This window comes from Mesocricetus auratus, unplaced genomic scaffold (genome assembly GCF_017639785.1).
Source record: "Mesocricetus auratus isolate SY011 unplaced genomic scaffold, BCM_Maur_2.0 Super-Scaffold_6731, whole genome shotgun sequence".
Taxonomy (NCBI): Eukaryota; Metazoa; Chordata; class Mammalia; order Rodentia; family Cricetidae; genus Mesocricetus; species Mesocricetus auratus.
The window spans coordinates 14,513,787-14,538,025 of NW_024429185.1; the positions used below are offsets into that span (position 1 = coordinate 14,513,787).

At 36.8% G+C, this 24,239-nt stretch overlaps 1 protein-coding gene across 1 annotated transcript in view; it reads left to right on the forward strand.

Moving 5' to 3' along the window:
- The window catches only part of Galntl6 (polypeptide N-acetylgalactosaminyltransferase like 6), a 1,054,334-nt gene that overhangs the window by 478,496 nt on the left and 551,599 nt on the right, over positions 1 to 24,239 (forward strand). Inside the window, exon 4 of the mRNA XM_005075157.4 lies at positions 9,058 to 9,224. Coding sequence (XP_005075214.2) covers positions 9,058 to 9,224 — 167 coding nt within the window. The remainder of the gene's footprint in view (positions 1 to 9,057; positions 9,225 to 24,239) is intronic.

The following is a 24,239-nucleotide window of genomic DNA, read 5'->3' on the forward strand; positions in this document are numbered from 1 at the left end:
TAGCAATGATGGGCAGTTCTCAAAATGTTACCTGGTTTAACTTTTTGTAGTAAGCAGACACCCTCTTCCAACAATAGAGTTTTAGACTGGTAATGGAAGACAGAAATAGTATTTATTATTTAAATGTGTTGATTTTTAACAATGGTATATAGGGGTTACTTCTTTAATATCACTCTTGATTAACACAGTCCTAAACGGTAGAAAACTTAAGACCATACTCTGGATAAACTTAAAACTTGTTCTTAAAGTCTGTTATCACAGAATTTAAGTTTGTAGGAGAAGGGGAGTTTTGACTTTGTTACCAAAATTAAATATAAATGCACAGCCACAGTAATAAGAAGGATTCTTAAGTGATAGTAAAGTGTCTAAAAAGATTTCAATAATCTTAGGGCTGTTGATCATCCTATGTTAAGCAGTTGGTTCCAGGGCAAAGTGAGTAATAGTTTGAGACCCTGTTTCAAGAAACACCAAACATCTGAAATGAGTGTTAACAAGTAAATACACATACATGGGTATATGTTTGAGTGCGGGTGGATGGCGTATGCATGTGGGGTGTATGTGCTCACATGGTTTTTTGGATGACTACACCTGTGATGGCTTATGCAGAGGCCAGAGGAAAATACACTATGTTCTCAATCACTCTTTGCCATGTTCTTTTGAGAAGGGAAGCTATCTACCATCAGCGTTTTCCATGGATGCTGAGTATCTGAACTAGGATCCTCAGACTTGTTCAGCAAGCCCTCTTACCCAGTGTTTAGTTATTACATGTATTTGTTACTAAACTTTGTTTTCCTGCCTCCCTATTATGGAACCAATGGCTATTCCTGTGAAAGCAATAAAATAAGAAAGCTATGTTAGTATAACGATGAATGGGATGATTGTTGAATACATTTTAAAGTAAACAATGCTGTTACTTCATTTACTCTTTTAAAAATCTCTTACTTTCGAAAGACCAATATAAAACTATCAAAAATATTTGTGTATTTTGTTTTAGGAAAACATCAGAGAGTGAGAAATTTAGCATTGACATTCATTTGCATTGCTGTGAAAGGCTTAGCAGAAGATTTGCAGACTAATTTCTAGTTTTGTCAGCTTTTTAAGTGTCTTCAACACTCTTTTTCTCAACTAAAATTTTAAAGAATTTAAATTCTTCTACTATTCCTGGCACATTTAAAAATTTTAAAGTAAACGTTTTATCCAATTATGTAAGTGTTGTTTAACAAAAAGATGTCCCCATTTCTAAACCATTCTTGACTCTTAATTTCATTTTGAAAACAACACATTAAAATGAAGTCAAATAATTAAAGATATTTTATCCACATTTCTGCAAATCTATCCCAACAAATCTTTTCAATTGTTCTGATTTTCTTGTGTTTATAAATTTGCTAAATGTTTGTAAGCATAAACTAAATTTGTTTCTATTTAATGTGGTTTTAATAGCTTTTTAATGTATATGTATTACAGACCTTGGCAACAAACTCAGAAGCTTATTCATATTGGACATGTGCTGTAGCACTGACCCTTAGTCTGATGCTCTTTTACCTAGTTCTTAAACACCATTCCATAGTTATATGCTGTCTTCTTATTTAACAAATTTCCATTCTGATCCCAACCTGACACACAGAATGAGATTCATAGGAAAGCTAGAAATGCTGCTGGATGTTTAGCAATGCTGAGGAACAGTCATTTACATCACAACTTCTTAAATCCAACATTCTTGTTCAGCAGTGAATTCCATCTTCTGTCAAGCAGCTTATATTTAAAAATGACTAAGATATCTGAATATAGTTCCATTGGATTAAATACTATTACAGACACTGCTTCTCTTTAGAATAGAAAGTCCAATTCACAGCCTCTTGGCTTTTGCTTGTTGCTGTTTTTATTGTTTTGTCGAAACTATTATAATCCATAATCCTGTGCCTGATCTCTCCCATCTCCAAAGTACCATCTGCCCTGTAGTCAGAAGGATGTGTAAACATGGTCTTGTCTTCCTCATGATTAACAATATTGACTAGAGGGTAATGTCCAAATTCCTTAGAATCTCTTCTGAGATAGTATATGATCTGTTTTCAGCATACATACCCATCTCTGAAGGCTTCCCTAATCCATTCAGACAAACTCAGTCACACTTCCTTCAGGCTCCGGCTGCCTGTGTGCTATTTATTATGTCACTTGTCTCATTCGAGTCCAGTCATCTATTGTGTCTGTCCACTGGTCTGTGAACCCTTAAGGGAAGAGAATGTAGTTTATTCTTTTTTCCCTTTCTATCCTGAGTGTCTCCCACTAGCCTTTATTCTGTCCCCATGTCTCTCTGACTTCCCTTCCTCATTCTGTACAGAATTTGACAGGTAAGAGAAAAACAATTAAAATAGTAAGCATGTCTGTAATAATAAAGATAGGGTCAAGAAACCCTTATCTAGGATCAGAACCAGTACTACCCTAAGTGCTTCGTAGAGATTATCTAATTTAATGTGTCATAGCACATTATGAAAATGAGGGAGTTTTATAGATGCTTTTCATCTTAGTGAGGGTGTCTATTGCTGTGATAAAATATGATAATCAAAAGCAACTTGGTGAAGAAATGGTTTATTTCAGCTTACAATTCCTCGGTCACTCTCCACTGCTGAGGGCAGTCAGGGCAGGAACACAAACACAGCAGGAACCTGGAGGCAGGAGCTCATGCAGAGGACATGAAGGATGCTGATTTATGGCTTGATTTTCATGGCTTGCTCTACTACTTTCTTATAGCATTGAGGACCACTAACCTAGCCATCAGCCAAGAATCCTCTTCCCGAATACTCTGTCTTGTGTCAACTTGGCATAAAATGAGCCATCACAGAAACATATAACTATTCAACTAGAGTCTTACCTTTCTCATTTGTCCCCAGGATGGTATGTTAATATTAATACCACAATACAAATCATTTAGAGTCTCACAGGCTTTAAACCTCCAAACACTTCTAAAGGACAGTCTCTCTAAAATATTTACAGTCTCTTCATAAACCAAGTCCCTCTAAATATCTACAGTCTCTCTACAGCCGGGGTATCTTAACTGTGGGTTCCTATAAAAAAACACCAACAAAAATCAGTTAAATAATTTCTTACTTCAAGAGGAAATAACCAGGGAAGTTATAATCAAATCAAAGCGCAATCAAAATTCACCAATATAAGAGTTCTGTGCTTAACATCTGGGACACATTCACTATTCTCCTAATTCCTGAAACCTCAGGATTTACCGGCTGAGAAAATAAGTACAGCAAAATAAGTGCTGTTTAATATTTTAATCATTTCATAATCAAGGACTACCATTCCTAAATAGAGTGTGATTTAATATGTCAAGGATTAAATTCATGATAGGAGAAGATCTGAGAACCCCCAAAAAAGACTACAACAGTTTTAGAACTGTCCTTCCATGTAAAATAATCATAGAAACTCGTGGAGCTCGGATGGGGGCCATGAAGTTAGGAAATCCAGTGTGTTATCAAGAAGCTCCTCACTGGAGAGGCGACCAAGAGTCAACCCTGAGAGTGAAACTGAATGGGCTTTAGAGCTATCCCATTAGAAGTTTGCTAATTCTCTAGCTCTCCTTTCTTTGTTAGTTGATTCATGTTTGAGAGGTTATTCATTCTTCTCAGAACATCTTGTCTCCCACGATGAATAGATATATTTGGATGTATTTGGATCATTGACATTTTAGTAGAACACATGGTTTATATTGAGAGTGCTGAAGACTTATTTGAAGTGTACTGGCAGTGTTTAAGATCCACCAGCCACAGATCTCTTTCCATAATTGTCTTTTCTACTGACATTGAACTTGAACTGAAGGTCTCACGCATGCTAAGTTAGCAGCCTGCCACTGCACTTCATCTCCAGACTCTACAAACGTAGACCCTCATCTTAAACTACACACAGATGTAGGGGGATGTATATGTGGAGAGCCTGATTATACAAATACCCGATAGGTGACTGGTAGATGACAGTTGTGTAATACATACAGAATAATGTGGTTATCTGATTACAAGACATTACCTTCACTGGCCACGCTGAACCTAATAGCTCTATCCTATTCATAAGATGATTAAATGTGAAGATGATACCTTGTTCTTCCATCATTACCTAGGTCATTAAATCAGTTGCTATGTTCAAAAAACATGAGAGTTCTCCCTGTCTCCTTCTTCCAAGTACAAAATCATGACAGATCTATTTGAAAATATACCTTGAACCATGAAAATGTACCTTCTATCGGACATATTCAACTTTTAATTGTGCTTGTTAGCTTTTCTAAAATAAACAGAAATTAGGAAGAGGGAAAGTCAGGTGAGGATTTTTTCCCTTAGATTGGCATATTGGCAGGTATATGTCACATTTTCTTTTTTCTTTTTTGTTCTTTTTTTAAAGACAGGGTTTCTCTGTGTAGCTTTGGAGCCTGTCCTGGCACTCGCTCTGTAGATCAGGCTGGCCTTGAAATCTTAGATCCACCTGTCTCTGCCTCCCAAATGCTGGGTTTAAAGGTTTGTTTCACCACTGCTCGGCTGTCACATTTTATCGATTAATGATTAATATGGAAGAGCTCAGCCCACTGTGGACAGTGCCAGCCCAGGGCAGGATTGTAGAAGAAAGCAATGGAAGTAAACCATGTAAAGCAAAGCAGTAAGAGCTTTTCTCCACGGTCCCCACCTCACTTCCTGCCTCTAAGTTCATGGCTTTAGTTCCTGCCTTTGTTACCGTGGAGATGGGCTGTGTAAAGCAAACAAGTGCTTTTTTCTCTCAGTTGCCTTTAGTCTCTGGTTTATCACAGATGTAGAAAATCAAGCTAGAATATTTGTAATTCAAGAAGCCATTCCAAATTGCTTCAAGGTTCAGCTTGTCTTAGCCTATAGTATGTAATTAAATATTTGTACTATACATTTTATTACAAAAGTTACATTTTTCTCATACAGCATTTCTTACATTATTGTGAGTGTCCTAAAGTTACTGCATTTCACTCATTGTTTTCTGTACTGTATATTTTTATGTCAATCTGACACAGTCTAAAGTCATTCAAGACAAGGAAACATCAATTAAGAAAATACCTCTTAAGACTGGTCCGTAGGGAAGTCTTGTAGGGTGTTTGTTTAAATTATCAGTTGATGAGGATGGTCCTAGACCATTATAGGTGGTGCCATACCTGTGCTGGTGGTCCTGGCTTTGACAAGGAAGCAGACTGTGATAGGGGAAGTCCTTATGTGTATGTGTTTATCTTATTGGTTGTTGAATAAAGCACTGTTGGCCAATAGGGAAGCAAGATGGGGGGGGCTAGGAGTTGAGGAGAATTCTGAGAAAAAGAGGAAGAGTCAGTCACAATGTAGGACTCCAAAGGAGTAAGAGATCTGCACCCTTTATCTGGGAAGAGAAGACCACATGGAAATACTTAGGTTAACAGTTATGGGTTAGTGATTAAGTCAGAGCTAGCCGATAATAAATCATAGCAAACGGCCAATAGCTTTATAATTAATATAGCATTCTGTGTGTTATTTGGGGGCTAAAGTAGTGGTGGGACCCAGGAAGGAATCCCACAATAAGGCTGAGCAATCCATGGAGAGCAAGCCAGTAAGCAGGTCCTCTCCATGACCTCTGCATCAGCTCCTGCCTCCAGGTTCCTGCCCTGCTTGAGTCCCTGACTTCACGGTTTTGCCGATGAACTGTTGTATTGGAATTGAAATGAAATAAAACTTTACCTCCTGGAGTTGCTTTTGGCCATGATGTTTTAGATAACCCTGAATTAAGATGGAAATGGTATGGAGAGTCAGGCGTTGTTAGGACAGCCTGACCATGTTCAGAGGAGGAATATGGAAGGACGTGGCAAATTTGGGCAAGAAAAGCTACTGAGTGCTCAAACATTGGTGAGCTATTCTGTGGGAATTTGGAGTCGTGTTGAGAGAAGCACAAAAGGATGGAGGCTTGCCTCGTGCTGTTCAGGAACGACGTTTGAGAATTACATAAAGACTATCAGAGCTGTGCATGTTCTATTTTGAATTAAGTTTCTGGTTTTCTGGGCAGCTGGGGCTGAAGAAGCAGCTGTGATAATTAAGAGACCAGCACCACGGAAATGAACCCTTTGCTTTACTGGGACAATTGAAGTTGGTTATCTGGAGCTGAGAAATTACCAGTGATTAAAAAGAACTGAGCACTCCTGAGGTGAAATCTGAGAAATATTTCCTGATGGTCAACAGACAGAAGCTATTTTGCAAAGGTGGCCAAGTTGATACCTTACTCTAGCAGCTGAATTTGATAGTGTAAGCATTTTGCAGGCATGAAGGAATTATAAAGCACAGCTGAGGTTTGCCCTCTATGAGAGGCCAGGAGGGCACTGGTGAAGGTGCGGCCTCTGGAACAGTTGAATACCAGGGATTAAGTGGGTAAATCACAGTGTTTGAGGTTTGGCACCAGGAAGAGATCCTAGGAGAGGCTATTTGTGAAAGTGCAGACCAGCAAGAGACCCCAGCATTTTGGAGGTGCCAGTACAATGGGAAGACCACCAAGAACAGCAGCAGCTGTGGAGCAGACCCTACCTATGCTTAGAAAAGTTGTGCTTGCTGCAGAAGAGGATTGAGCCTGAGAAGTGAACCAAGACCCTTGGAGGATCCCAGAAGATCATCAGTATTAACCTTTTTTTTATTTACTAGAACAGCATAGCTGAGAGACTTTTGATTTTAGAAAGGAGAGTTTGGATGTTAAAATAAAAGAGGCTTTGGGATTTTTTAAAAGGCTTATTTTTTAAATTTTTATTTTATTTTTTGTTTTACGAGACAGGGTTTCTCTGTATTGTTTTGGAGGCTGTTGGTCCAGCCTGGCCTCGAACTCACAGAGATCCACCTGCCTCTGCCTCCCGAGTGCTGGGATTAAAGGCGTGTGCCACCACCACCTGGCAGGCTTATTTATTTTTTTTTGAAATCTTTTCCTTTCATTTTATTTGCATTGGTGTTTTGCCTGCACGTGTGAATATCTGAGTGTCAGCTCTTGGAGTTACAGACAGTTATTAGCTGTCATGTGGGTGCTGGGAATTGAACCCAGGTCCTCTGGAAGAGCAGTCAATGCTCTGAACCACTGAGAAATCTCTCCAGCCCCCAACGCTGAATTTTTAAGTGAATTTGTAAGACCATGGACATTTTAAGGTTTGTAAAATATTTTATGCTGTGATGTTTATATTAATGTGTGGTCTTGGGGATGAACAAAAAGGAACGATTGTGATTTTACAGTGGTGTGTGTGTGTATGTGTGAGTTTGAAAAGGGGTCAATTGTACTGGATAGTTTTATGTCAACTTGACACAAGTTATTCATATGAGAAAAGGGAACCTCTTCTTAATGGTGGAGCTCACTCCACCCCTTAGTGGGTGGTATCATCCCTAAGATGGTGGTCCTGGGTTTTGTAAGAAAGCAGGGTAAGTCAGCCAGAGGGAGCAAACCAGTAAGCAGCACCCATCCCATGACCTCTGCATCAGCTCCTAACTCTAGGTTCCTAGCCTGCTTGAGTTCCATCTTTCATTCCTTTTGAGGAGAACTGTTGTATGGCTGTGTGAATGAAATAAACACTTTCTCCCTAGGTTTCTTATAGTCATGGGGATTCACCACAGCAATAGTAAGACGTTTTCCAATTTGTATTCTGGCTGATATAAAATCTTCAGTAAATCCCTGAATGAATACATAGAAAGTGATGTTTTACTTTTCATATGTGGCAATAATTTGAGTTTATACTGATTGATATTATTGAAAACATTTCTTTCTTTTTTGTTCTTGCTGTTGTTTGAGATAGGGTTTCTTGGTATTGCTTTGTCTGGCTTCAAACTCACAGTGACCTGCCTGCCTCTGCCTCCTGAGTGCTGGGATTAATGGCATGTGCCACCAACACCCAGCATACAAAGTCATCTGCCTCATTAGTTCCATTAGAAATTGCCAATATGTCTCTTTTTTGTTCCCCTCAATAAATTGCACATTTTTACTAGGTTTCAATTTTCCTACATCACCATAATTTACATGGGTTTCCCAAATTTCCATTATTTAAACAATCTGAATCTACTTGATAGGTAAATATTGTTTTAGTATAATGGGCTTTTATATTTAGTAGTTCATATAAAGATAAACAGTAAAATTATTTCTTTCTCTCTGTTGAAATGAAAACTCACCTTTTCTTTTTAAAGTTTTCATGAGGAATGCAACATTGACTTCATTTGAACATTAAATCTTGTGTGTTATAAGTAGTAAATGGTCACTGAGAGTTAAATTTTCATTTAAGGTATGAAATTTCTTCTCTCAATTTGTCATAAATATCATGAAACGAATGAAATATACCACAGTCAAAGCTAAATAATTCAATAGAACTATTAAGAAGTTAATTTGTAAAATTGTTCACAAATTCCATTTAAACCTTAATCATATCTTCCATTGAAACTATTTAAATAGTTGTTATTTATACTTATTTGTACTTATTTTTACTAAATAAAACTACGGTGACTTGTGGTAATGGCTCAATGCATAAATCCCTTACTTTACACGAATAAAGACAGTCCTGAGTTCAGATCTCACTAAATAGCTGGGCACAGTAGTACCTTCCAATAATCTTAGTTCTGGAAGTGTGGGAAAAGGTGGATCAGAGATTTACTGGCCAGCCACTCTCTCTGGACTGGGATATATTCCAGATTCAGTAAGACAAAGACAAATACATCCACATACATACATGCACATAGATGTACAACACACACAGTCATGTGTGTGCACACAATACACACATACACACATATACACAAGATCCATCAATCTTATCAAGAGAGCAATATCTTAGCATCTTGAAATATTTGAGCCACCCAGATACAAAATATATTTTTAAAGTTAGAGTGAGAATGAGCAAGTAAAGTTTCAGGATTGGGGAGAATATCTATTACAATTCACAATTCCTGTTTGGAAAAAACATTAGGCAAACCCATGATTTTATCATTATCTATGACATAATGACTACAATAGATTGTGATCTGTGCTGACAGTGTTACATTGGACATCTTTTTCTTTCCCTATTTCCCCCAGCTGTAAGCACAAGATGTACCTTGAAAGGCTGCCAAACACCAGCATCATTATTCCATTTCACAACGAAGGCTGGACCTCACTCCTACGGACCATACACAGTATAATTAACCGAACCCCAGAGAGTCTGATAGTGGAAATCATTCTAGTCGATGACTTCAGTGATAGAGGTAAGCTGCACTGGTAGCATTTTGTATGAAACTGTAATTTCCCATAATTGTGAAAAGAGAGAGATGGTGAGATGGCTTCTTTTTCATCCCATCAGAAAGTTGATCATGAAGTTTTATGTGTGTTGCAACTACAGGAAAAAAAGGTTGGCCAGTTGCAAAAGGAACATAATGAGAAGCTCCTAGCATAGTAGGTATCACTGATAATAAGAAATTCACATTGCATTTTATTGAAAATCAGACAACGCATGGAAAATGCCTCAAGCCCTACTCCCAGGCATGATAAACCTGGAAACTTATGTTGTTAGAGGCACATGACAACAGAGGGTTACTCAAGTAAGTCTCCAAAGTGTGTTTCTATTTCAGTATAGTATTGTGCTTTGTTGTTTACCAGTATGAAGCATTCTTCAGGGTATGCTTGTGTGACTTCAAAAAAACTACAAGTTACAAGTGACACAAATAAACATTTTTACTTGCAATTTCAGGATTTTTTATCATGTCTGAAAATCACAGAAACAATTTGCTCTAGCAGTACAAAAGAAAATCTGACACAATATAATGATTACCATCTAGGTAAAACACAGTTTGGCTCATAAAGCAGGGTGTAAAATTTGCTGAGTGTTGGAATTCTTAAATTATATTTGGTTCAAATAAGGAATTAACAGTGAAGGGATGGGAAAGCACATCTCAATGTGAATAAAATGAGGAGGAAGAGGTTTGAAGATATTCATATATTTGTGAATATATATTTCCATATTGTAATTTACTGCATAAAGGTGCTTTAATTAACATGATAGCTGCAAGAAAGAGTAGCAATAGATTATTTGTGTTGGTATTATTATTTCATCACAGAAGAAAACCCATCTTGAACTCACAAGGCTGAAGTGTTGTTCTGGAAATTGTATCTGCAACAAAGCACAGTGTTTATTACAGCATTTAAAAGTTATATAGAAGAATGCTTTGCGGGTTACATTGAGAAGGATTGACTTGAAATACTGATGGGGGATTGCTGAAGATCAATAGGTGGTAGACTTTATATGTCAAAAGTAAGCAAAATCAATATTACTCTTTTCTGGTGTAAGTAGCCACCCTGGTCATTTCTGTTTGATTTTACAGAGGTTTATCCATTCTGTTGCTTAGAATCAGTATATATTTGATACTGTCCCAGAATAATATCCAATGTATTAAACTACAATAATCAGATATCTCTAAAATTAAATAGTACCGTATGTCATTTTATTATAATTAATGTTAAAATTTTAAAGTAGCCATATTTATCTCAGATAAACATAAGCATTTAAATAAATCTAAAACTTTGTTTATAAAAATAAAATTAGAATAAAATTTAGGGTTGCAGATCACAGAATGGTCTTTAAGGTTGGCTGGTGGCAGATGATATTAGGCAGTGTATGTGTGGACTATTTTATGCATAACTAACTTTTTCCTGGTAAACTATTTTTTATGGTAGAAGTTTTACCCTGTGGTACTATACTGGTAAATGCATGACAGTAAAATAATAGCTTACAAAATATGTTCAGACATATTTTAACTAAAATGCTATAAATGAAGAGAGTTGGTGGTACCTACATTTCTTAGCTCCAAATCACTCTTGTCTTTGGTGCAGTAGCTACTTTGAAGTACCCATTTTTCTACTGCTAGTGTGATTAGTGGTACAGATGTCAAGCAAAAGAAACAGGGCCAGTAGGACAGTTAGGACATGTTGATCTTTCTCTTCATAAATGGATGTTTTTAAGGGAAAATGACTAAATGATGATGCAAAGATTTCACTTAAATGTTCTACTCATTTTATTGCTTATTTCGTTTTTAAACTATCTATTTTTATTTTATTTTGGACTTTCTATTTTTATTACAGCCCTTCCCCTTTACTTTACCCAAATCTGCTCTGCCCCTACTCACTCAATTTTACATTCTCTTTCCTGTCCCACTCTCTCTTCATCTCTAAAAAAAAAAATAACAATGTCAATAAAACAAAATGTGAAAATCCAGAACAAACAAACAAGCAAGCCTAATAAGACAAAACAAAACAAAACAAAAACCAAGACAAAAGTCACACATGAAAAACAAAGAGTTCATTTTGTTCTTGCCAACTATTCCTGGGTATGGGGCCTGCCCTTGGCTGTGGTTGATACATCCAGTAGCTCTCCATTGGAAAAAAATCCAGCTGTAAGCCACATTTTGAAATGAAATGCAATACTAAATGTTGAAAGAAATAAGTGATAAAAGTGCCTCTATAATCTTATGTTTTACACTTATGAAACTATATGAAATAGGAAAATACCTTTTTCCAATACTTCTATAGTCTTACGTTTTATATTTACAAAATTATATGAAATAGGAAAATACCTTTTTCCATATTTTTGTTTGGGATTATGATCTTTTAAAATTAGTTTGGGCATATATTATAATTCTATATTACATGTTATAATCCTACTAACTGCTTCTAACTATCAACACTGAGTATGTCAGTTAATATTTCAGAGCCATATCTATTTTATCAAACGGAGAGGATGGTATGTCTCCTCATGTAAGTTATGATGAAGATGTGTTTTGAGTGGTCAAATGACCAGATGAAGCATGGAATAAACGCCTGAGCAATTAACTTCATCTCTTTGTGTGTCCTATGTGCTCCCATACAACTCTAAACTGATTTCCACTCTTTTGAATATATTTTTAATTGCCTCAAATATACTCCATAAAGCTCATATTTATCTATCAATCTCTCTATTCATGTTCCATCTAGCTATTTCCAGAAACAAATTATTTGGAATACATATGATAACTAATTATTGTAATTCATAAATTTTGCAAACTTTTGGAGCACCTAAACAGAAAGAATCATCCATATGAGATTACTAACTCATTGTAGACATGTTAACTAAGGAAAATCCCATCCCAAGAATTTAATAAAAATTGATATGCTGTCTGCCAATGTTATGCAAATAAACTTACAAGCATGTTTAACAGAATATTTTTCAAAAATTATTTTACAATAATAAGGTAAGTAAGATATCCTATGGCTGGTCTTCTAGAGCCTCCAAGGCAGGAGCTACTTCTATCGTTCTTTGAAATTGATATATCTATTTATAGACATCCCATTAATGCTATGATTATATGATTAATAGCATAAGATTATTCATATACATATATATGGATATATCAGCATGCCTTAGCTTTTTTATAATTTCATAAACTGCAACCTTATATTAATATTTTTACAAACTTTTAAAAACGCAGAACAAGTAAGCTAGGTAAATTGGAAGTCAGTAAAGATATAGTGTGTCTTTTGGTTTCCTTGAGGAAATTGTTTCTGAAGTTACACTTCATTTTCAATAAAACATTCCAGGCCTAGCTCCTTTCAGTATGCAACCCCACTGCTTACCAGCATACGTCTTCTGGATATTCTGCAATGTCCTTCAGCCAAAGGCAATAAAAATTTGACAAGACTTAATCAAAATTCCGTGCCCTATATTTCAGGTGCTCAGTGTCAATAGAATAGTGACATATAACAAAAAAATGAAGGATGGCAATATTTTAGCTATGTTCATAGCTCACATATTATGTCACTCAGATGCACCTATTTTTAATGCATACATGTTCTACAGTAATTGGCAAATTATGTTATAAAGAAAACACTGAAATATCATGTACTTATGAATAATTCTGCTTTATTTCTGTGTGATTTTCTCAAAATCCTGCCTAAGTAGTATTGACCTAGTTCTCAAAAGATATTTTTTCAAGTCAGAAGCCCACCCCGGAGTTCTCAGTACAGGAACTCTTTGCAAGGAAAGATTGGTGAAAAACTATTGGTTTCCTCTCAGAAAATAAGCATACTATCTCTAAAATGTTATGTTGGAGGCCTACAGATCAACTTTCAAACAACCCCTGCTCTGGTTTTACTATTTAATTCTCACCTTCCTGTAGTGAGTGTGTGTGTAGCTTTGCCCCAACCAAGCTCCTAGAGATACATTTTACAACTTAACTGGAGGCCTATAACAAGGTTTCATGATGACTTTAAAGCAGGAGTAATCCTGGGCTTATCTCCAAATTCCAGGCAACCTTAGCAGCATCCCCATGGAAACTGTTAAAATGTGTGAAATAAACTGGGGCTTATCCTCAGAGATTGGGTGTGTTTGAACCTGACAATTCTGTAAACTTCATATACTCACAAGTCTAAGTTAGGGGTAGTCACAGAAGGACTACAGACACAGTTCTGTTAACATAACACACATGAAGAGGTTTTGTTTACCAGCCAGACATGGAGGGAGGTGGGAATTCAGAATGGAGGAGAGGTAAAGAGCCATGTAATAGAATGTGAATTAATAGAAAGAGGTCCATTTAAGTTATAAGAGCTAGTTGGGAACAAGCCTAAGCTAAGGCCAAGCTTTCACAACTAGTAAGATATCTCCAAGTGATTACTTGGTGACTGGTTGTCCAAAGAGAGCCCAAAAAGAAAGACCTGCTATACTAGACTGTTGCTGCCGAAAGTGTGGCCTATGGTCTGGCAGCTTCACCAGCATCTTGAAGCTTTGCGGAAACACAAGATCTCAATTCTTCTTTAAATGAATCAGACTTTTAATTTCAGTCAAAGCAATTTCACATTAATTAAGGTATGAATCACTGTCTTGAGTTTCAAGTTTAAAACTGAAACACCATTGATAACATGGACAAATAATAATATCCCTTTCACAGGATCTCCTTGTTTGTACACATTATAATAAGAGCAAGCTTCTACCTGCTTGTGTTGCCGAGTAAATGATTAACATCAGATACTTAAGTCTAAAATGGATAATTGTATCTCATGTACTGTTAACCCATAACATTTCTTTGATAGATTTTCATGAATTTGTGCACCTCTGTCTTACCTTCTCATGCAAAGATTTTAAAGTGAATTTAAGCTTAACTTAATACCTTCTCCATGACAACTTTCTTCTTTTGTTTTATAAATAATATCTTCAGCATCGTATAAGACTGTGTTACTATGGAATTAGTCAATAATTCTACATGCCAAAGTTAAAAAGAGAAATGCATTTCTGTATAGATAGATGTAATACTATATATAAAGTTTGTATGAAGATCCGCACTATCATTAAAATCCCAGGCCTCATTTCATTGTTTATAAAGCTCCAAAAACAGCAGTAATATTTTAATGACTTCATGAATAATGGTGATATGTCCTGAAATTTAACATGCATTTGATATCATTACTTTCATGTATGTATTAGATTTCATTTCCACGAGTAAACAAACCAGTCAACACAAATCTCACAACTACTCAGAGTGGAGAGATATAATGAATGTGAGAAGCTTGTGAAATAGATGAAGAATATCAATGTTTTTCTGTTTTACATTATGAAATACTAACATTAAAGTACATATAAAACTTCTCAGATGACAGTCAACAAAAATAGTTTAGTGCTAGCATTCCATCAGCAGTTCCGCTAGACCATGAGACAAGTACGTTTTGTGTGAAAATTGGTCTATCTTGGAATTATGCAGATTTAATATTATATTTTAAATTGTTTGAATAATTAATTGTATATAAAATATGGTATCAAACTCAATACTGGTAAGTAGTAATAACTTAGCAAATCTTATATACCACAACTTTATGCCTTTTTGTTTAAATATTCAAAATTGTTCACTGAGACGCTGAAAAATTGTTTTGATATCTGATGTTGCAGATACCATAGGATGGAAGCACAAAGATAGTTTTAGTAAACTGATTCTTTAAAAAAATCAACCAGTTCACTCTTCTCACTCTAAGAGATCCTGGATGTTGTGTGGCATTGCTTTCTATCACCATGAATACAATTGTTAAGCAGTTACAGGTTCTCAAGGTCAGAAGAGGAAGAACAGCAAGAAAAATTACAAAGTTACACATCTCATAAGTGGGATTGTTTTGCATTCATAAAATATGAGTATTATCTACTAGTTGGAGCATGTTTCAAACAGAATTTGAGTCAGAGGGCCGACAGTGTTCTTTTGTTTGTGGGGAGAATCTGAGTCAGGAGTGAGCTTCTCTTCTTCCTACTTTTAGGTTAATCACCTTACCACATACAATGCCTATGTATAATATTATTTCTTAAATACTAGTTTGGAGTATATTAAATCCTTCAGTTTTGAAGGACACAAATATCCGACATTTACTATTTCAGCCTAAAAGACCACATAACTGAAAATATGTCTCTGAACTGAGTCTATCCAGGGCTCATGTTTTAAATCACTATATGTAAAGACAGGGAAAGGAATTAGATCAGTGGTAGATAAGCTGATATGGCTTTCCAGTTGCTTTTCTGGAGGGAAATTCTACATGGTTGAATTAATGTAGATTTGGCATGAGAAGCAATGTGTTCTTTTTCTAAAGCAAAACTGTTTCAGCTCACCAGTGTCACAAAGGCATGACTTCCTCAAGAAAATAAATCGTGCAATTCATTTTATGGCAGATTAAATCCCATTTATTTTCCCTGCAGACAGCTGTTTTGAATAGACTGTCACTTGTGTGAAACCATTTTGTGGATGTTTAGCTTCAGATCTTGGGCAGGCATAGCTTTCTCTGATGAAATAAAGGTTATGTTTTATGATTGTTCCTCCTGTCAGCAAAGCCTGGCTTGTGAGCTTTGATAATACAGTGTTCCATATTTCAAGCTGCTCTTTTGATGTCCAAATATCCATCTGCTCTTAATTTTCAAAAATGCATGAATAAAATGCCAAATAAAGCCCACTAAACACAAATATTTCTTCATTCTGAAGTATAATACTTACCTGGGTAATTATTCTCTTGGCATTTGAGATTTGTTGATTAAATGATAAATTTCGAACATTTAATTAACCTGTGTTTATGAGATAGGCAATTAAGAAAATTCTTCTGATAAGAAGGAGATGCTTTACGTCAACAGAGTAAATGTGCCATAGGGGAATGATAGACTCGTTGAGAGGAAAAATTTCCCACTGATAGGGTGTGTTTGTAACATTTAATAGATGATAAAGAGACTCGGAAAGCCAAAGTTCCACTTTTTCACACACTGTTGTAATTCTCTGCGCTGAGATCAATGACAAACTAAATGAAGCTAGATAGAATTTATGCTTCAATTTGTAAGTCTTCTTTACTGTGTAGTTTGTTTCCAGGCATCTAAGTCTAAGAAACTGGAACATTTTTGATAACTATCTTTAACTTAATAAGATATTACAAACATATAGATACTCTAGATAATTCGATCTAATTTATTTTCACCTTATCATCCCACTAATAGAAACTATAATTTTGCTGTGTGTATACACAAGTGAGGGAATAGAGGACGCCTGAGAATAATCATGGCTTGCACATGAAATCTCTAGTATCAACAATGGATTCCAGGACAGTAGGGGGCCAATCAGAGTGATTCTCTTAGAGAAATCAATGTCTCCAACAGGCTGAACGACTCTCAGAGAAATGAAGTGAGTCATAAAATAGAATTAAAAATGTTCCTTTAACGTTACAATATGATATATAATCAATTTAATGATGCACATGAATGGTTTTAGTCTGGGTCACTGCAGGTCATGGAAATTGTCTTTATTGTGAATAGACAAAGGCATCTGGCCAAGTCTTCTTCATTTCTCTGTTGCACTAAGATTCCGCCCAAGTTCCCAGAATTTAAGAGTTATTTGGGGGACAGAGAACTATGTTGGGTGTAAAGGTGGACGAGATGTCCAGCGCTGCTTAAATGAAGATTAGATAATCACTGTTTGCTTTTCAATCTGTTTTGTCTCACCCTAGAAGAACAATGTATTGAATGGATGATTTCTGCTTTAATCTTCTATTTGTTTCTAAGCTGCTAGTGGCTACCTGACCTCACCAAAAGCCTCATTCTGCCATCATAGCACTACAAAACTACTGAATGTTAGCAACCAAGAGAAGGTAAAAATCAAACCAAGAATGATTTATATACTGAATAAAATATAGCTGATATCTTATAATTTTGATTGTGTGTGTGTGTGTACAAATGCGCATATGTACACTTGCAGGCCAGAAACTGATAACCGGCATTTCTTTTGATTAGGCTTCAATTAACTTTTCAAGAGGAAGTCTTTAGCTAAACCTGGAACTTGCCTATTTGGCTGGGCTTCCCAGCCAGTGACCTCCATGGATGCTGATGTCTCTGTGTTTTTACTGCCTACATTGTAGTCTGTGATGCACAGTTTTTACATGAGTGTTTGGGATTAAGACTCAGCTGCTCCTCGACTTGTATGGCAGGCACTCTACTGACAAAGCTACTACCCCATTCCAATTTTGACTTAAAAAATATATTTCCATGTCCAACATAATGCATGTATATTGGTTGTTTTAAAGGTTTGGATAATTTTTCCCTCTGCTTTTACAAAGTTGAAACACTGTTTCATTGAAAATGGATGAAGGTCTTTATGAACAAAACACTTGCATTTTCTTTAAGTATTTATCTCTATATATTCAAAATTACTCAGTGTTATAGATTTATAGATTCCTAGTATATAAAGTACCAGAGTTAACAGATTGAAGCATATGGGCTAGAGATAGTCTTCAATTATAAGGTTGGAAGTGAATTACAGAAACAATAGGAAAATGGTTTCCTTTAAAAGAATTTAAGAAAGTATGTCTTCAGTAAAAGCAGGTAATATGAATATCTCAATATAAAAATGAAGAAGTAAGGTAGTCAATGACTTCTTCAACCAGTTCATGCTCAATGACATAAGCCTTTGTAGATGCTCCCAGGATATACAGATTTTTTACCTGTTTTTTTATTAGAAACAAGCATGCTTCACCTATCAACCCAGCTCCCTATCCCTCCCGTCCTCCCCTACCTACACAACCCACCCAGTCCCCCATCTAATCCCAACTCCACTCTCCAGGGAGGATAATGCCCTTCATGGACGATCTCCAATGTCTGTCATATCATGCTGGGGCAGGGGCTAAGCCCTCCCCCAAGTTTCCAGGCTGAGAGAGCATCCTTCCCTGAGGGATGGGCTCCCAAAGTCCATTTGTATGCCAGAGATAAATAATGATCCATGCTTGAGGCCCCAAAAATGCCGAGACTTCCTCACTGACACCCACGTTCAGCCTCTCAGCTATCAGTCTGGGGTCCATGAGCTCTGGATTGTTCAGCTCAGCTGTTTCTGTGGGTTTCTCCAGTCAGTCTTGACCCCTTTGCTCATTGCCCCTCCTTCTCTGCAGCTGGTTTCCAGGAGTTCAGTTCAGTGTTTAGCTGTGGGTGTCTGCCTCTGCTTCCATCAGCCACTTAGGAGGCTCTAGGATGGCATACAAGGTCACCAGTCACATTGTCTGGGAAGGGTGTTTAAGGTAGCCTCTCCACTATTGGTTAGATTGCCAGTTGGTGTCAACCCTGTAGATCTCTGGAAATATCACTAGTGCCATATATCTCCTCAAACCTATAGTGGCTCCCTCTATTATGGAATCTCTCATCCTGTTCTCTTCTATTCTTCCCTCAACTCAACCTTCTTGCTCCCCCAAGTTCTCCTCTCCCTTCGTCTTCAACACCTGTCTTTCTTCCAGCTCCCTCTCCCCTCCCCCCATGCTCTTATTCTGCTCAGGAGATCTTGTCTTGTTCCCCTTCTCTGGGGACTCTGTTTCCCAGACTCTCTGGTGGTGGTATTGTAAGCTGGCACTCCCATATTTCGTGTATAAAAACCATATATGAGTGAGTACATACCGTGTTTGTCTTTTTATGACTGGGTTACCTGACAAAGGATGGTTTCTTCTAGTGTTATCCATTTGCCTGAAAACTTCAGGATTCCATTAATTTTTTTCCACTGAGTAGTACTCCATTGTGTAAATGTACCACATTTTCTCTATCAACTCTTCAGTTGAGGAGCATCTAGGTTCTGGCTGTTACAAATAATGCTGATATGAACATAATGGAACAGATGTCCTTGTATGAAATGTGCATTTTTGGGTGTATGCCTAAGAGTGAAATTGTTGGATCTTGTGGTAGACTGGTTCCAATTTTCCTGAGGAATCTCCATACAGATTTGCAAAGTGGCTGTATGAGTTGGCACTCCCACCAGCAGTGGATGAGTGTTCCATTTTCTCCACATTCTATCCAGCATAAACTATTATTGGTGTGTTGGGTTTTAGCCAAAACTGACAGGAGTGAGAGTATCACAGAGTTGTTTTGATTTCATTTCCCTAATGGCTAAGGATGTTGAGTACTTAATTTTCTCTCAGATATTTTATACTCCTCTATTGTAAATTCTCTATTTAGTCCTGTACCCCACATTTTAATTGGATCCTTTGGTGTTTTGGAGACTTGCATCTTGAGTTCTTTGTAAATTTTGTAGATCAGCCCTCTTTCAGATGTTGGATTAGTGAATATCTTTTCTCATTCTTTGGGTGCCTTTTTGTCTTGTTGACTGTGTCCTTTGCCTTACAGAAGCTCTCAATTTCAGGCAGTTCCATTTATTAATTGTGAATCTCAGGGTCTGTGTTACTGGTGTTATGTTCAGGAAACGATCTCCTGTACCAATTAGTTCAAGCGTACCTCCCACTTTCTCTTCTAAAAGGTTCAATGTGACTGGATTTATATTGAGGTCTTTGATCCATTTGGACAGCGTTTTGTACGTGGCAATAGACATGGATCTATCTTCAGTCTTCTACCAACATCCAGTTATGCAAGCACTATTTGTTGAAGATGCTTTTTTCCATTGTATAATTTTAGCTTCTTTGTGAAAAAATCAAGTGTTCTTAGGTATGTGTGTTTATATCAGGGTTTTTGATTTGATTCCATTTGACTACATGTCTATTTTTGTGTCAATACCAAAGCTATTTTCAGGACTATAGCTCTATAATAGAGCTTGAAGTCAAATATGGTGATGCCTCTGTAAGTTCCTTTATGTAACATGGTTGTTTTGGCTATCCTGGGTCTTTTGTTTTTCCATATGTAGTTGATTATTGTTCTTTCAAGGTCTGTGAAGAATTATGCTGGTATTTTGAAAGGAATTGCATTGAATCTGTGGATTGCCTTTGGCAAGATTGCCATTTTTACTTCGTTGATCCTACCTATACAAGAGCAGGGGAGGTCTTTCCATTTTCTGGTATCTTTAATTTCTTTCTTTAAAGACACAAAGTTCTTGCTATACAGGTCTTTACCTTGTTGGGTTAGTATTATGCTCAGATATTGTATGTTGTTTGGGACTATTATAATGGGTTATGTTTCTCTGATTTCTTTCTGAGCCCATTTATCACCTGTATATAATAGAGCTACTGATTTTTTAGTTAATCTTGTATCCTGCCACGTTGCTGAAGGTGTTTATCAGTAGGTTGCATGTAGAGTTTTTCAGGTCACTTATGTAAACTATCATATCATCTGCAAATAGTGAAAGCTTGACTTCTTCTTTTCCTATTTGTATCCCCCTTGATCTCCTTTTCTTGTCTTATTGCTGTAGCTAGAACTTCAAGTACAATTTTGAAGAGATATGGAGAGAGTGGACAGCCTTGTCTTGTTCCTGATTTTAGATGAATTGCGTTGAGTTTCTCTCCATTTAGTTTGATGTTAGCTGTTGGTTTACTGTATATTGCTTTTATTATATTCAGGTATGTTCCTGTTATCCCTGATCTCTCTAGGATCTTTATCATGAAGGGGTGCTGGATTTTGTCAAAGGCTTTTTCAGCATCAAGTGAGATGATCATGTGGTTTTTCTTTCGCAGTTTGTTTATATGGTGGATTACATTGATAGATTTTCTAATGTTGAACCATCCCTGCATTCCTGTGATGAAGTCTACTTGATCATGGTGGATGATTTTTCTGATGTATTCTTGGATCTTATTTCCTAGTATTTTATTGAGGATGTTTGAATCAATGTTCACAAGGGATATTGGTCTGTAGTGATCTTTCTTAGTTGTGTCGTTGTGTGGCTTGGGTATCAAGGTAATTGTAACCTCATAAAAAGAGTTTGGCAATGACCCTCCTGCTTCTATGGTGTGGAACGCTTTGAGGAGTATTGAAATTAGCTCTTCTTTGAATTTCTGGTAGTATTCTTCAATTAAGTCATCTGGGCCTGTGCTTTGTTTGGATGGGAGATGTTTGATGACTGCTGCTATTTCAGTGGGGGTTATAGATCTGTTTAGATTTCTTATCCAGAAAATTGTCCATTTCCTTTCAATGTTGAATTTCATGGAGTACAGGTTTTCAAATTATGACCTGAAGATTCTTTGGATTTCCTCAGTGTCCATTGTTATGTCCCCCTTTCATTACTGATTTTGTTAATTTGAATATTCTGTCTCTGCCTTTTGGTTAGTATGGATAAATGTTTGTCTATCTTGTTGATTTTCTTGAAGAACCAACACTTTGTTATATTGATTCTTTGTATTGTTTCCTTCGTTTTGACTTTATTGATTTCTGTCCTCAATTTGATTATTTCCTGTTGTCTACTCCTCCTGGGTGAGTGTGCTTCCATTTGTTCTAATGCTTTCCATTGTGCTATTAATTCTCTAATGTGAATATTCTCCAGTTCCTTCATATGAGCACTTAGTGCTAAGAACTTTCCTCTTAGTACTGCTTTCAGAGTGTCCCACAAGTTTCAGTATGTTGTGTCTTCATTTTCATTGAATTCTGGGAACTCTTTAATTTCTTTCTTTATTTCTTCCTTGATCCAGGAATGGTGCTATTGCTGGTGCTGAGAAGAAGTTATATTCTTTTGTGTTTGGATAGAATGTTCTATAGATGTCTGTTAAAACCAATTGGGTCAAAACTTTTGTTAGTTCCAATGTTTCTTTGTTAAGTTTCTGTCTGGTGGTTCTTTCTAGTGTTGAGAGTGGGATGTTGAAGTTTTCCACTATAACTGTGTGAGGTCTTATGTGTGATTTGAGTATTAGTAATGTTTCTTTTATGAGCTTGGGCGCCTTTGTATTTGGGGCATAATGTTCAGAATTGAAACTTCATCCTAATGGATTTTTCCTGTAATGAATATGAAATGGCCTTCTTCATCTCTGTTGATTGATTTTAGTTTGAAGTCTAATTTGTTTGATGCTACAATAGCTACACTAGCTTTTTTCTTGGGAACATGTGATTGGGAAATCTTTTCCCAACCTTTTACTCTGAGGTAATGTTTGTCCTTGAAGTTGAGGTATGTTTCTTGTATGCAGCAGAAGGATGGATTTTGTCTTCATATCCATTCTGTTAGCCTGTGTCTTTTTATAGGCAAATTAAGATCACTAATATTAAGGGAGATTAAAGACCATTGAGTGTTAATTCTTGTTTGTTTTTTATTTATTGTTGGTAGTGTTATTGTTTGTGGATTTACCCCGCTGTTTCTTTTGGCTCTTGGTAAGATTTATTATATATTTCCTATGTTTTTGTGAGCATAGTTACCTACCTTATATTGAAATTATCCTTCTAGTACTTTCTGTAGGGATGGAATAGTGGATATGTATTGTTTATTCTGGTTTTGTCATGGAATATCTTGTTTTCTCCATCCATAGTGACTGAAAGGTTTGCTGGGTGTAATAGTCTGTGCTGGTATCCATGGTCTCTTCATGTTGGTAGGATAACTATCCAGGACCTTCTGGCTTTCAGAGTTTCCATGGAGAAGTCAGGAGTGATTCTGATAGGTTTGTCTTTATATGTTATGTGACCTTTTTCCTATACTGCTCTTAATATTCTTTCTTTATTCTGTATGTTTGGGGATTTTATTATTATGTGGCAAGGGGACTTTTTTGTGGTTGCTCTATTTGGTGTTCTGTAAGCTTCTTGTATCTTCATTGGCATGTCTTTCTTTAGGTTTGGAAAGTCTTCTTCTATGATTTTGTTAAATATGTTTTCTGCACCTTTGAGCTGAGTTTCTTTACTTCTTATATCTCTATTATTATTAGGTTTGGCCTTTTCATAGTATCCCATATTTCCTGGATATTTTGTATTAGGGATTTATTGGTTTAAGATTTACTTTGGTCAAATCTATTTCTCCTAGTGAGTCTTCAAGCCTGAGATTCTCTCTTCTAACTCCTGTATTCTGTTGGTTATGTTTGCATCTGTAGTTCCTGATGGCTTACTCAGCTTTTCTATTTCCAGCATTCCCTCAGACTATGTTTTTTTAATTGTTTCTATTTCAACTTACAAACCTTGCACTGTTTAAACTGTTTCTTGCAATTTTTGATTTGTCTTCTCCTCCTTTTCTTGAATTTTTTGTTTTTTTTCTTCCATTTCTTTAAAGATTTTCTCATTTTGTCTTTTAGTGTCTCTATCATCTTCATGAAGTGGCTTTAAAGTTCATTCTCTTCTGCTTCATCTGTGTTGTGATTCTCAGATCTTGCTGGTGTACAGTCCCTAGATTCTGGTGGCATCATATTGGAATTTCTCTGTCTTTTAATTTCTTCTTATATTGTTGTCTTCCCATCCCTTCTTTAAATTTGTACAGGTTGGGTCTCTTCCTTTCCTGGTGGGTACATGTCCAAGGTTCTCTTCTGGTGGGTCCACGCAGGTCCAATACACTGATGGGTCTCACAGTGAGTGTAGACAGGTCTGATGCACTCTCTCTCCTGGTGGGTAGGAGATCTGCCCTCTGCACTCTGCCCTGAGTGGTAGGGGAAGTAGACATGCTGTCTCAGGAGATGCCTGGTCACTCTGCCCTCCAAGTTCTAGTTGAGCTGGCTGCAGTCCACAGGCCTGGAGATCCCAGAAAGGATGAGCAGAAGAAAGTAGGAACCAAGATGAGGACCTGGAGCTCACCTTTGCCATCTTCCCTCTGCCCTAAGTGGGGGCAGGAGCAGACCTGCTTTCTCAGCAGGCTCTAGTCACTAGGTCTTCTCAGGGTTAGTCAAGCTGACTGCAATCCGCAGACCTGGAGATCCCAGAGAGGGCAAGCAGAAGGAAGTAGAAACTAAGATCGACATACAGATTTTATCTTTTTTTCATGAATGATTTTCACAAAATGATGATGAAAGAAGTAATTGCATAAGACTGGAGTCATAGCCAGGTGGTGGTGGCACATGCCTTTAATCCCAGGTCTCAGGAGGGAGAGGCTGGTGTATCT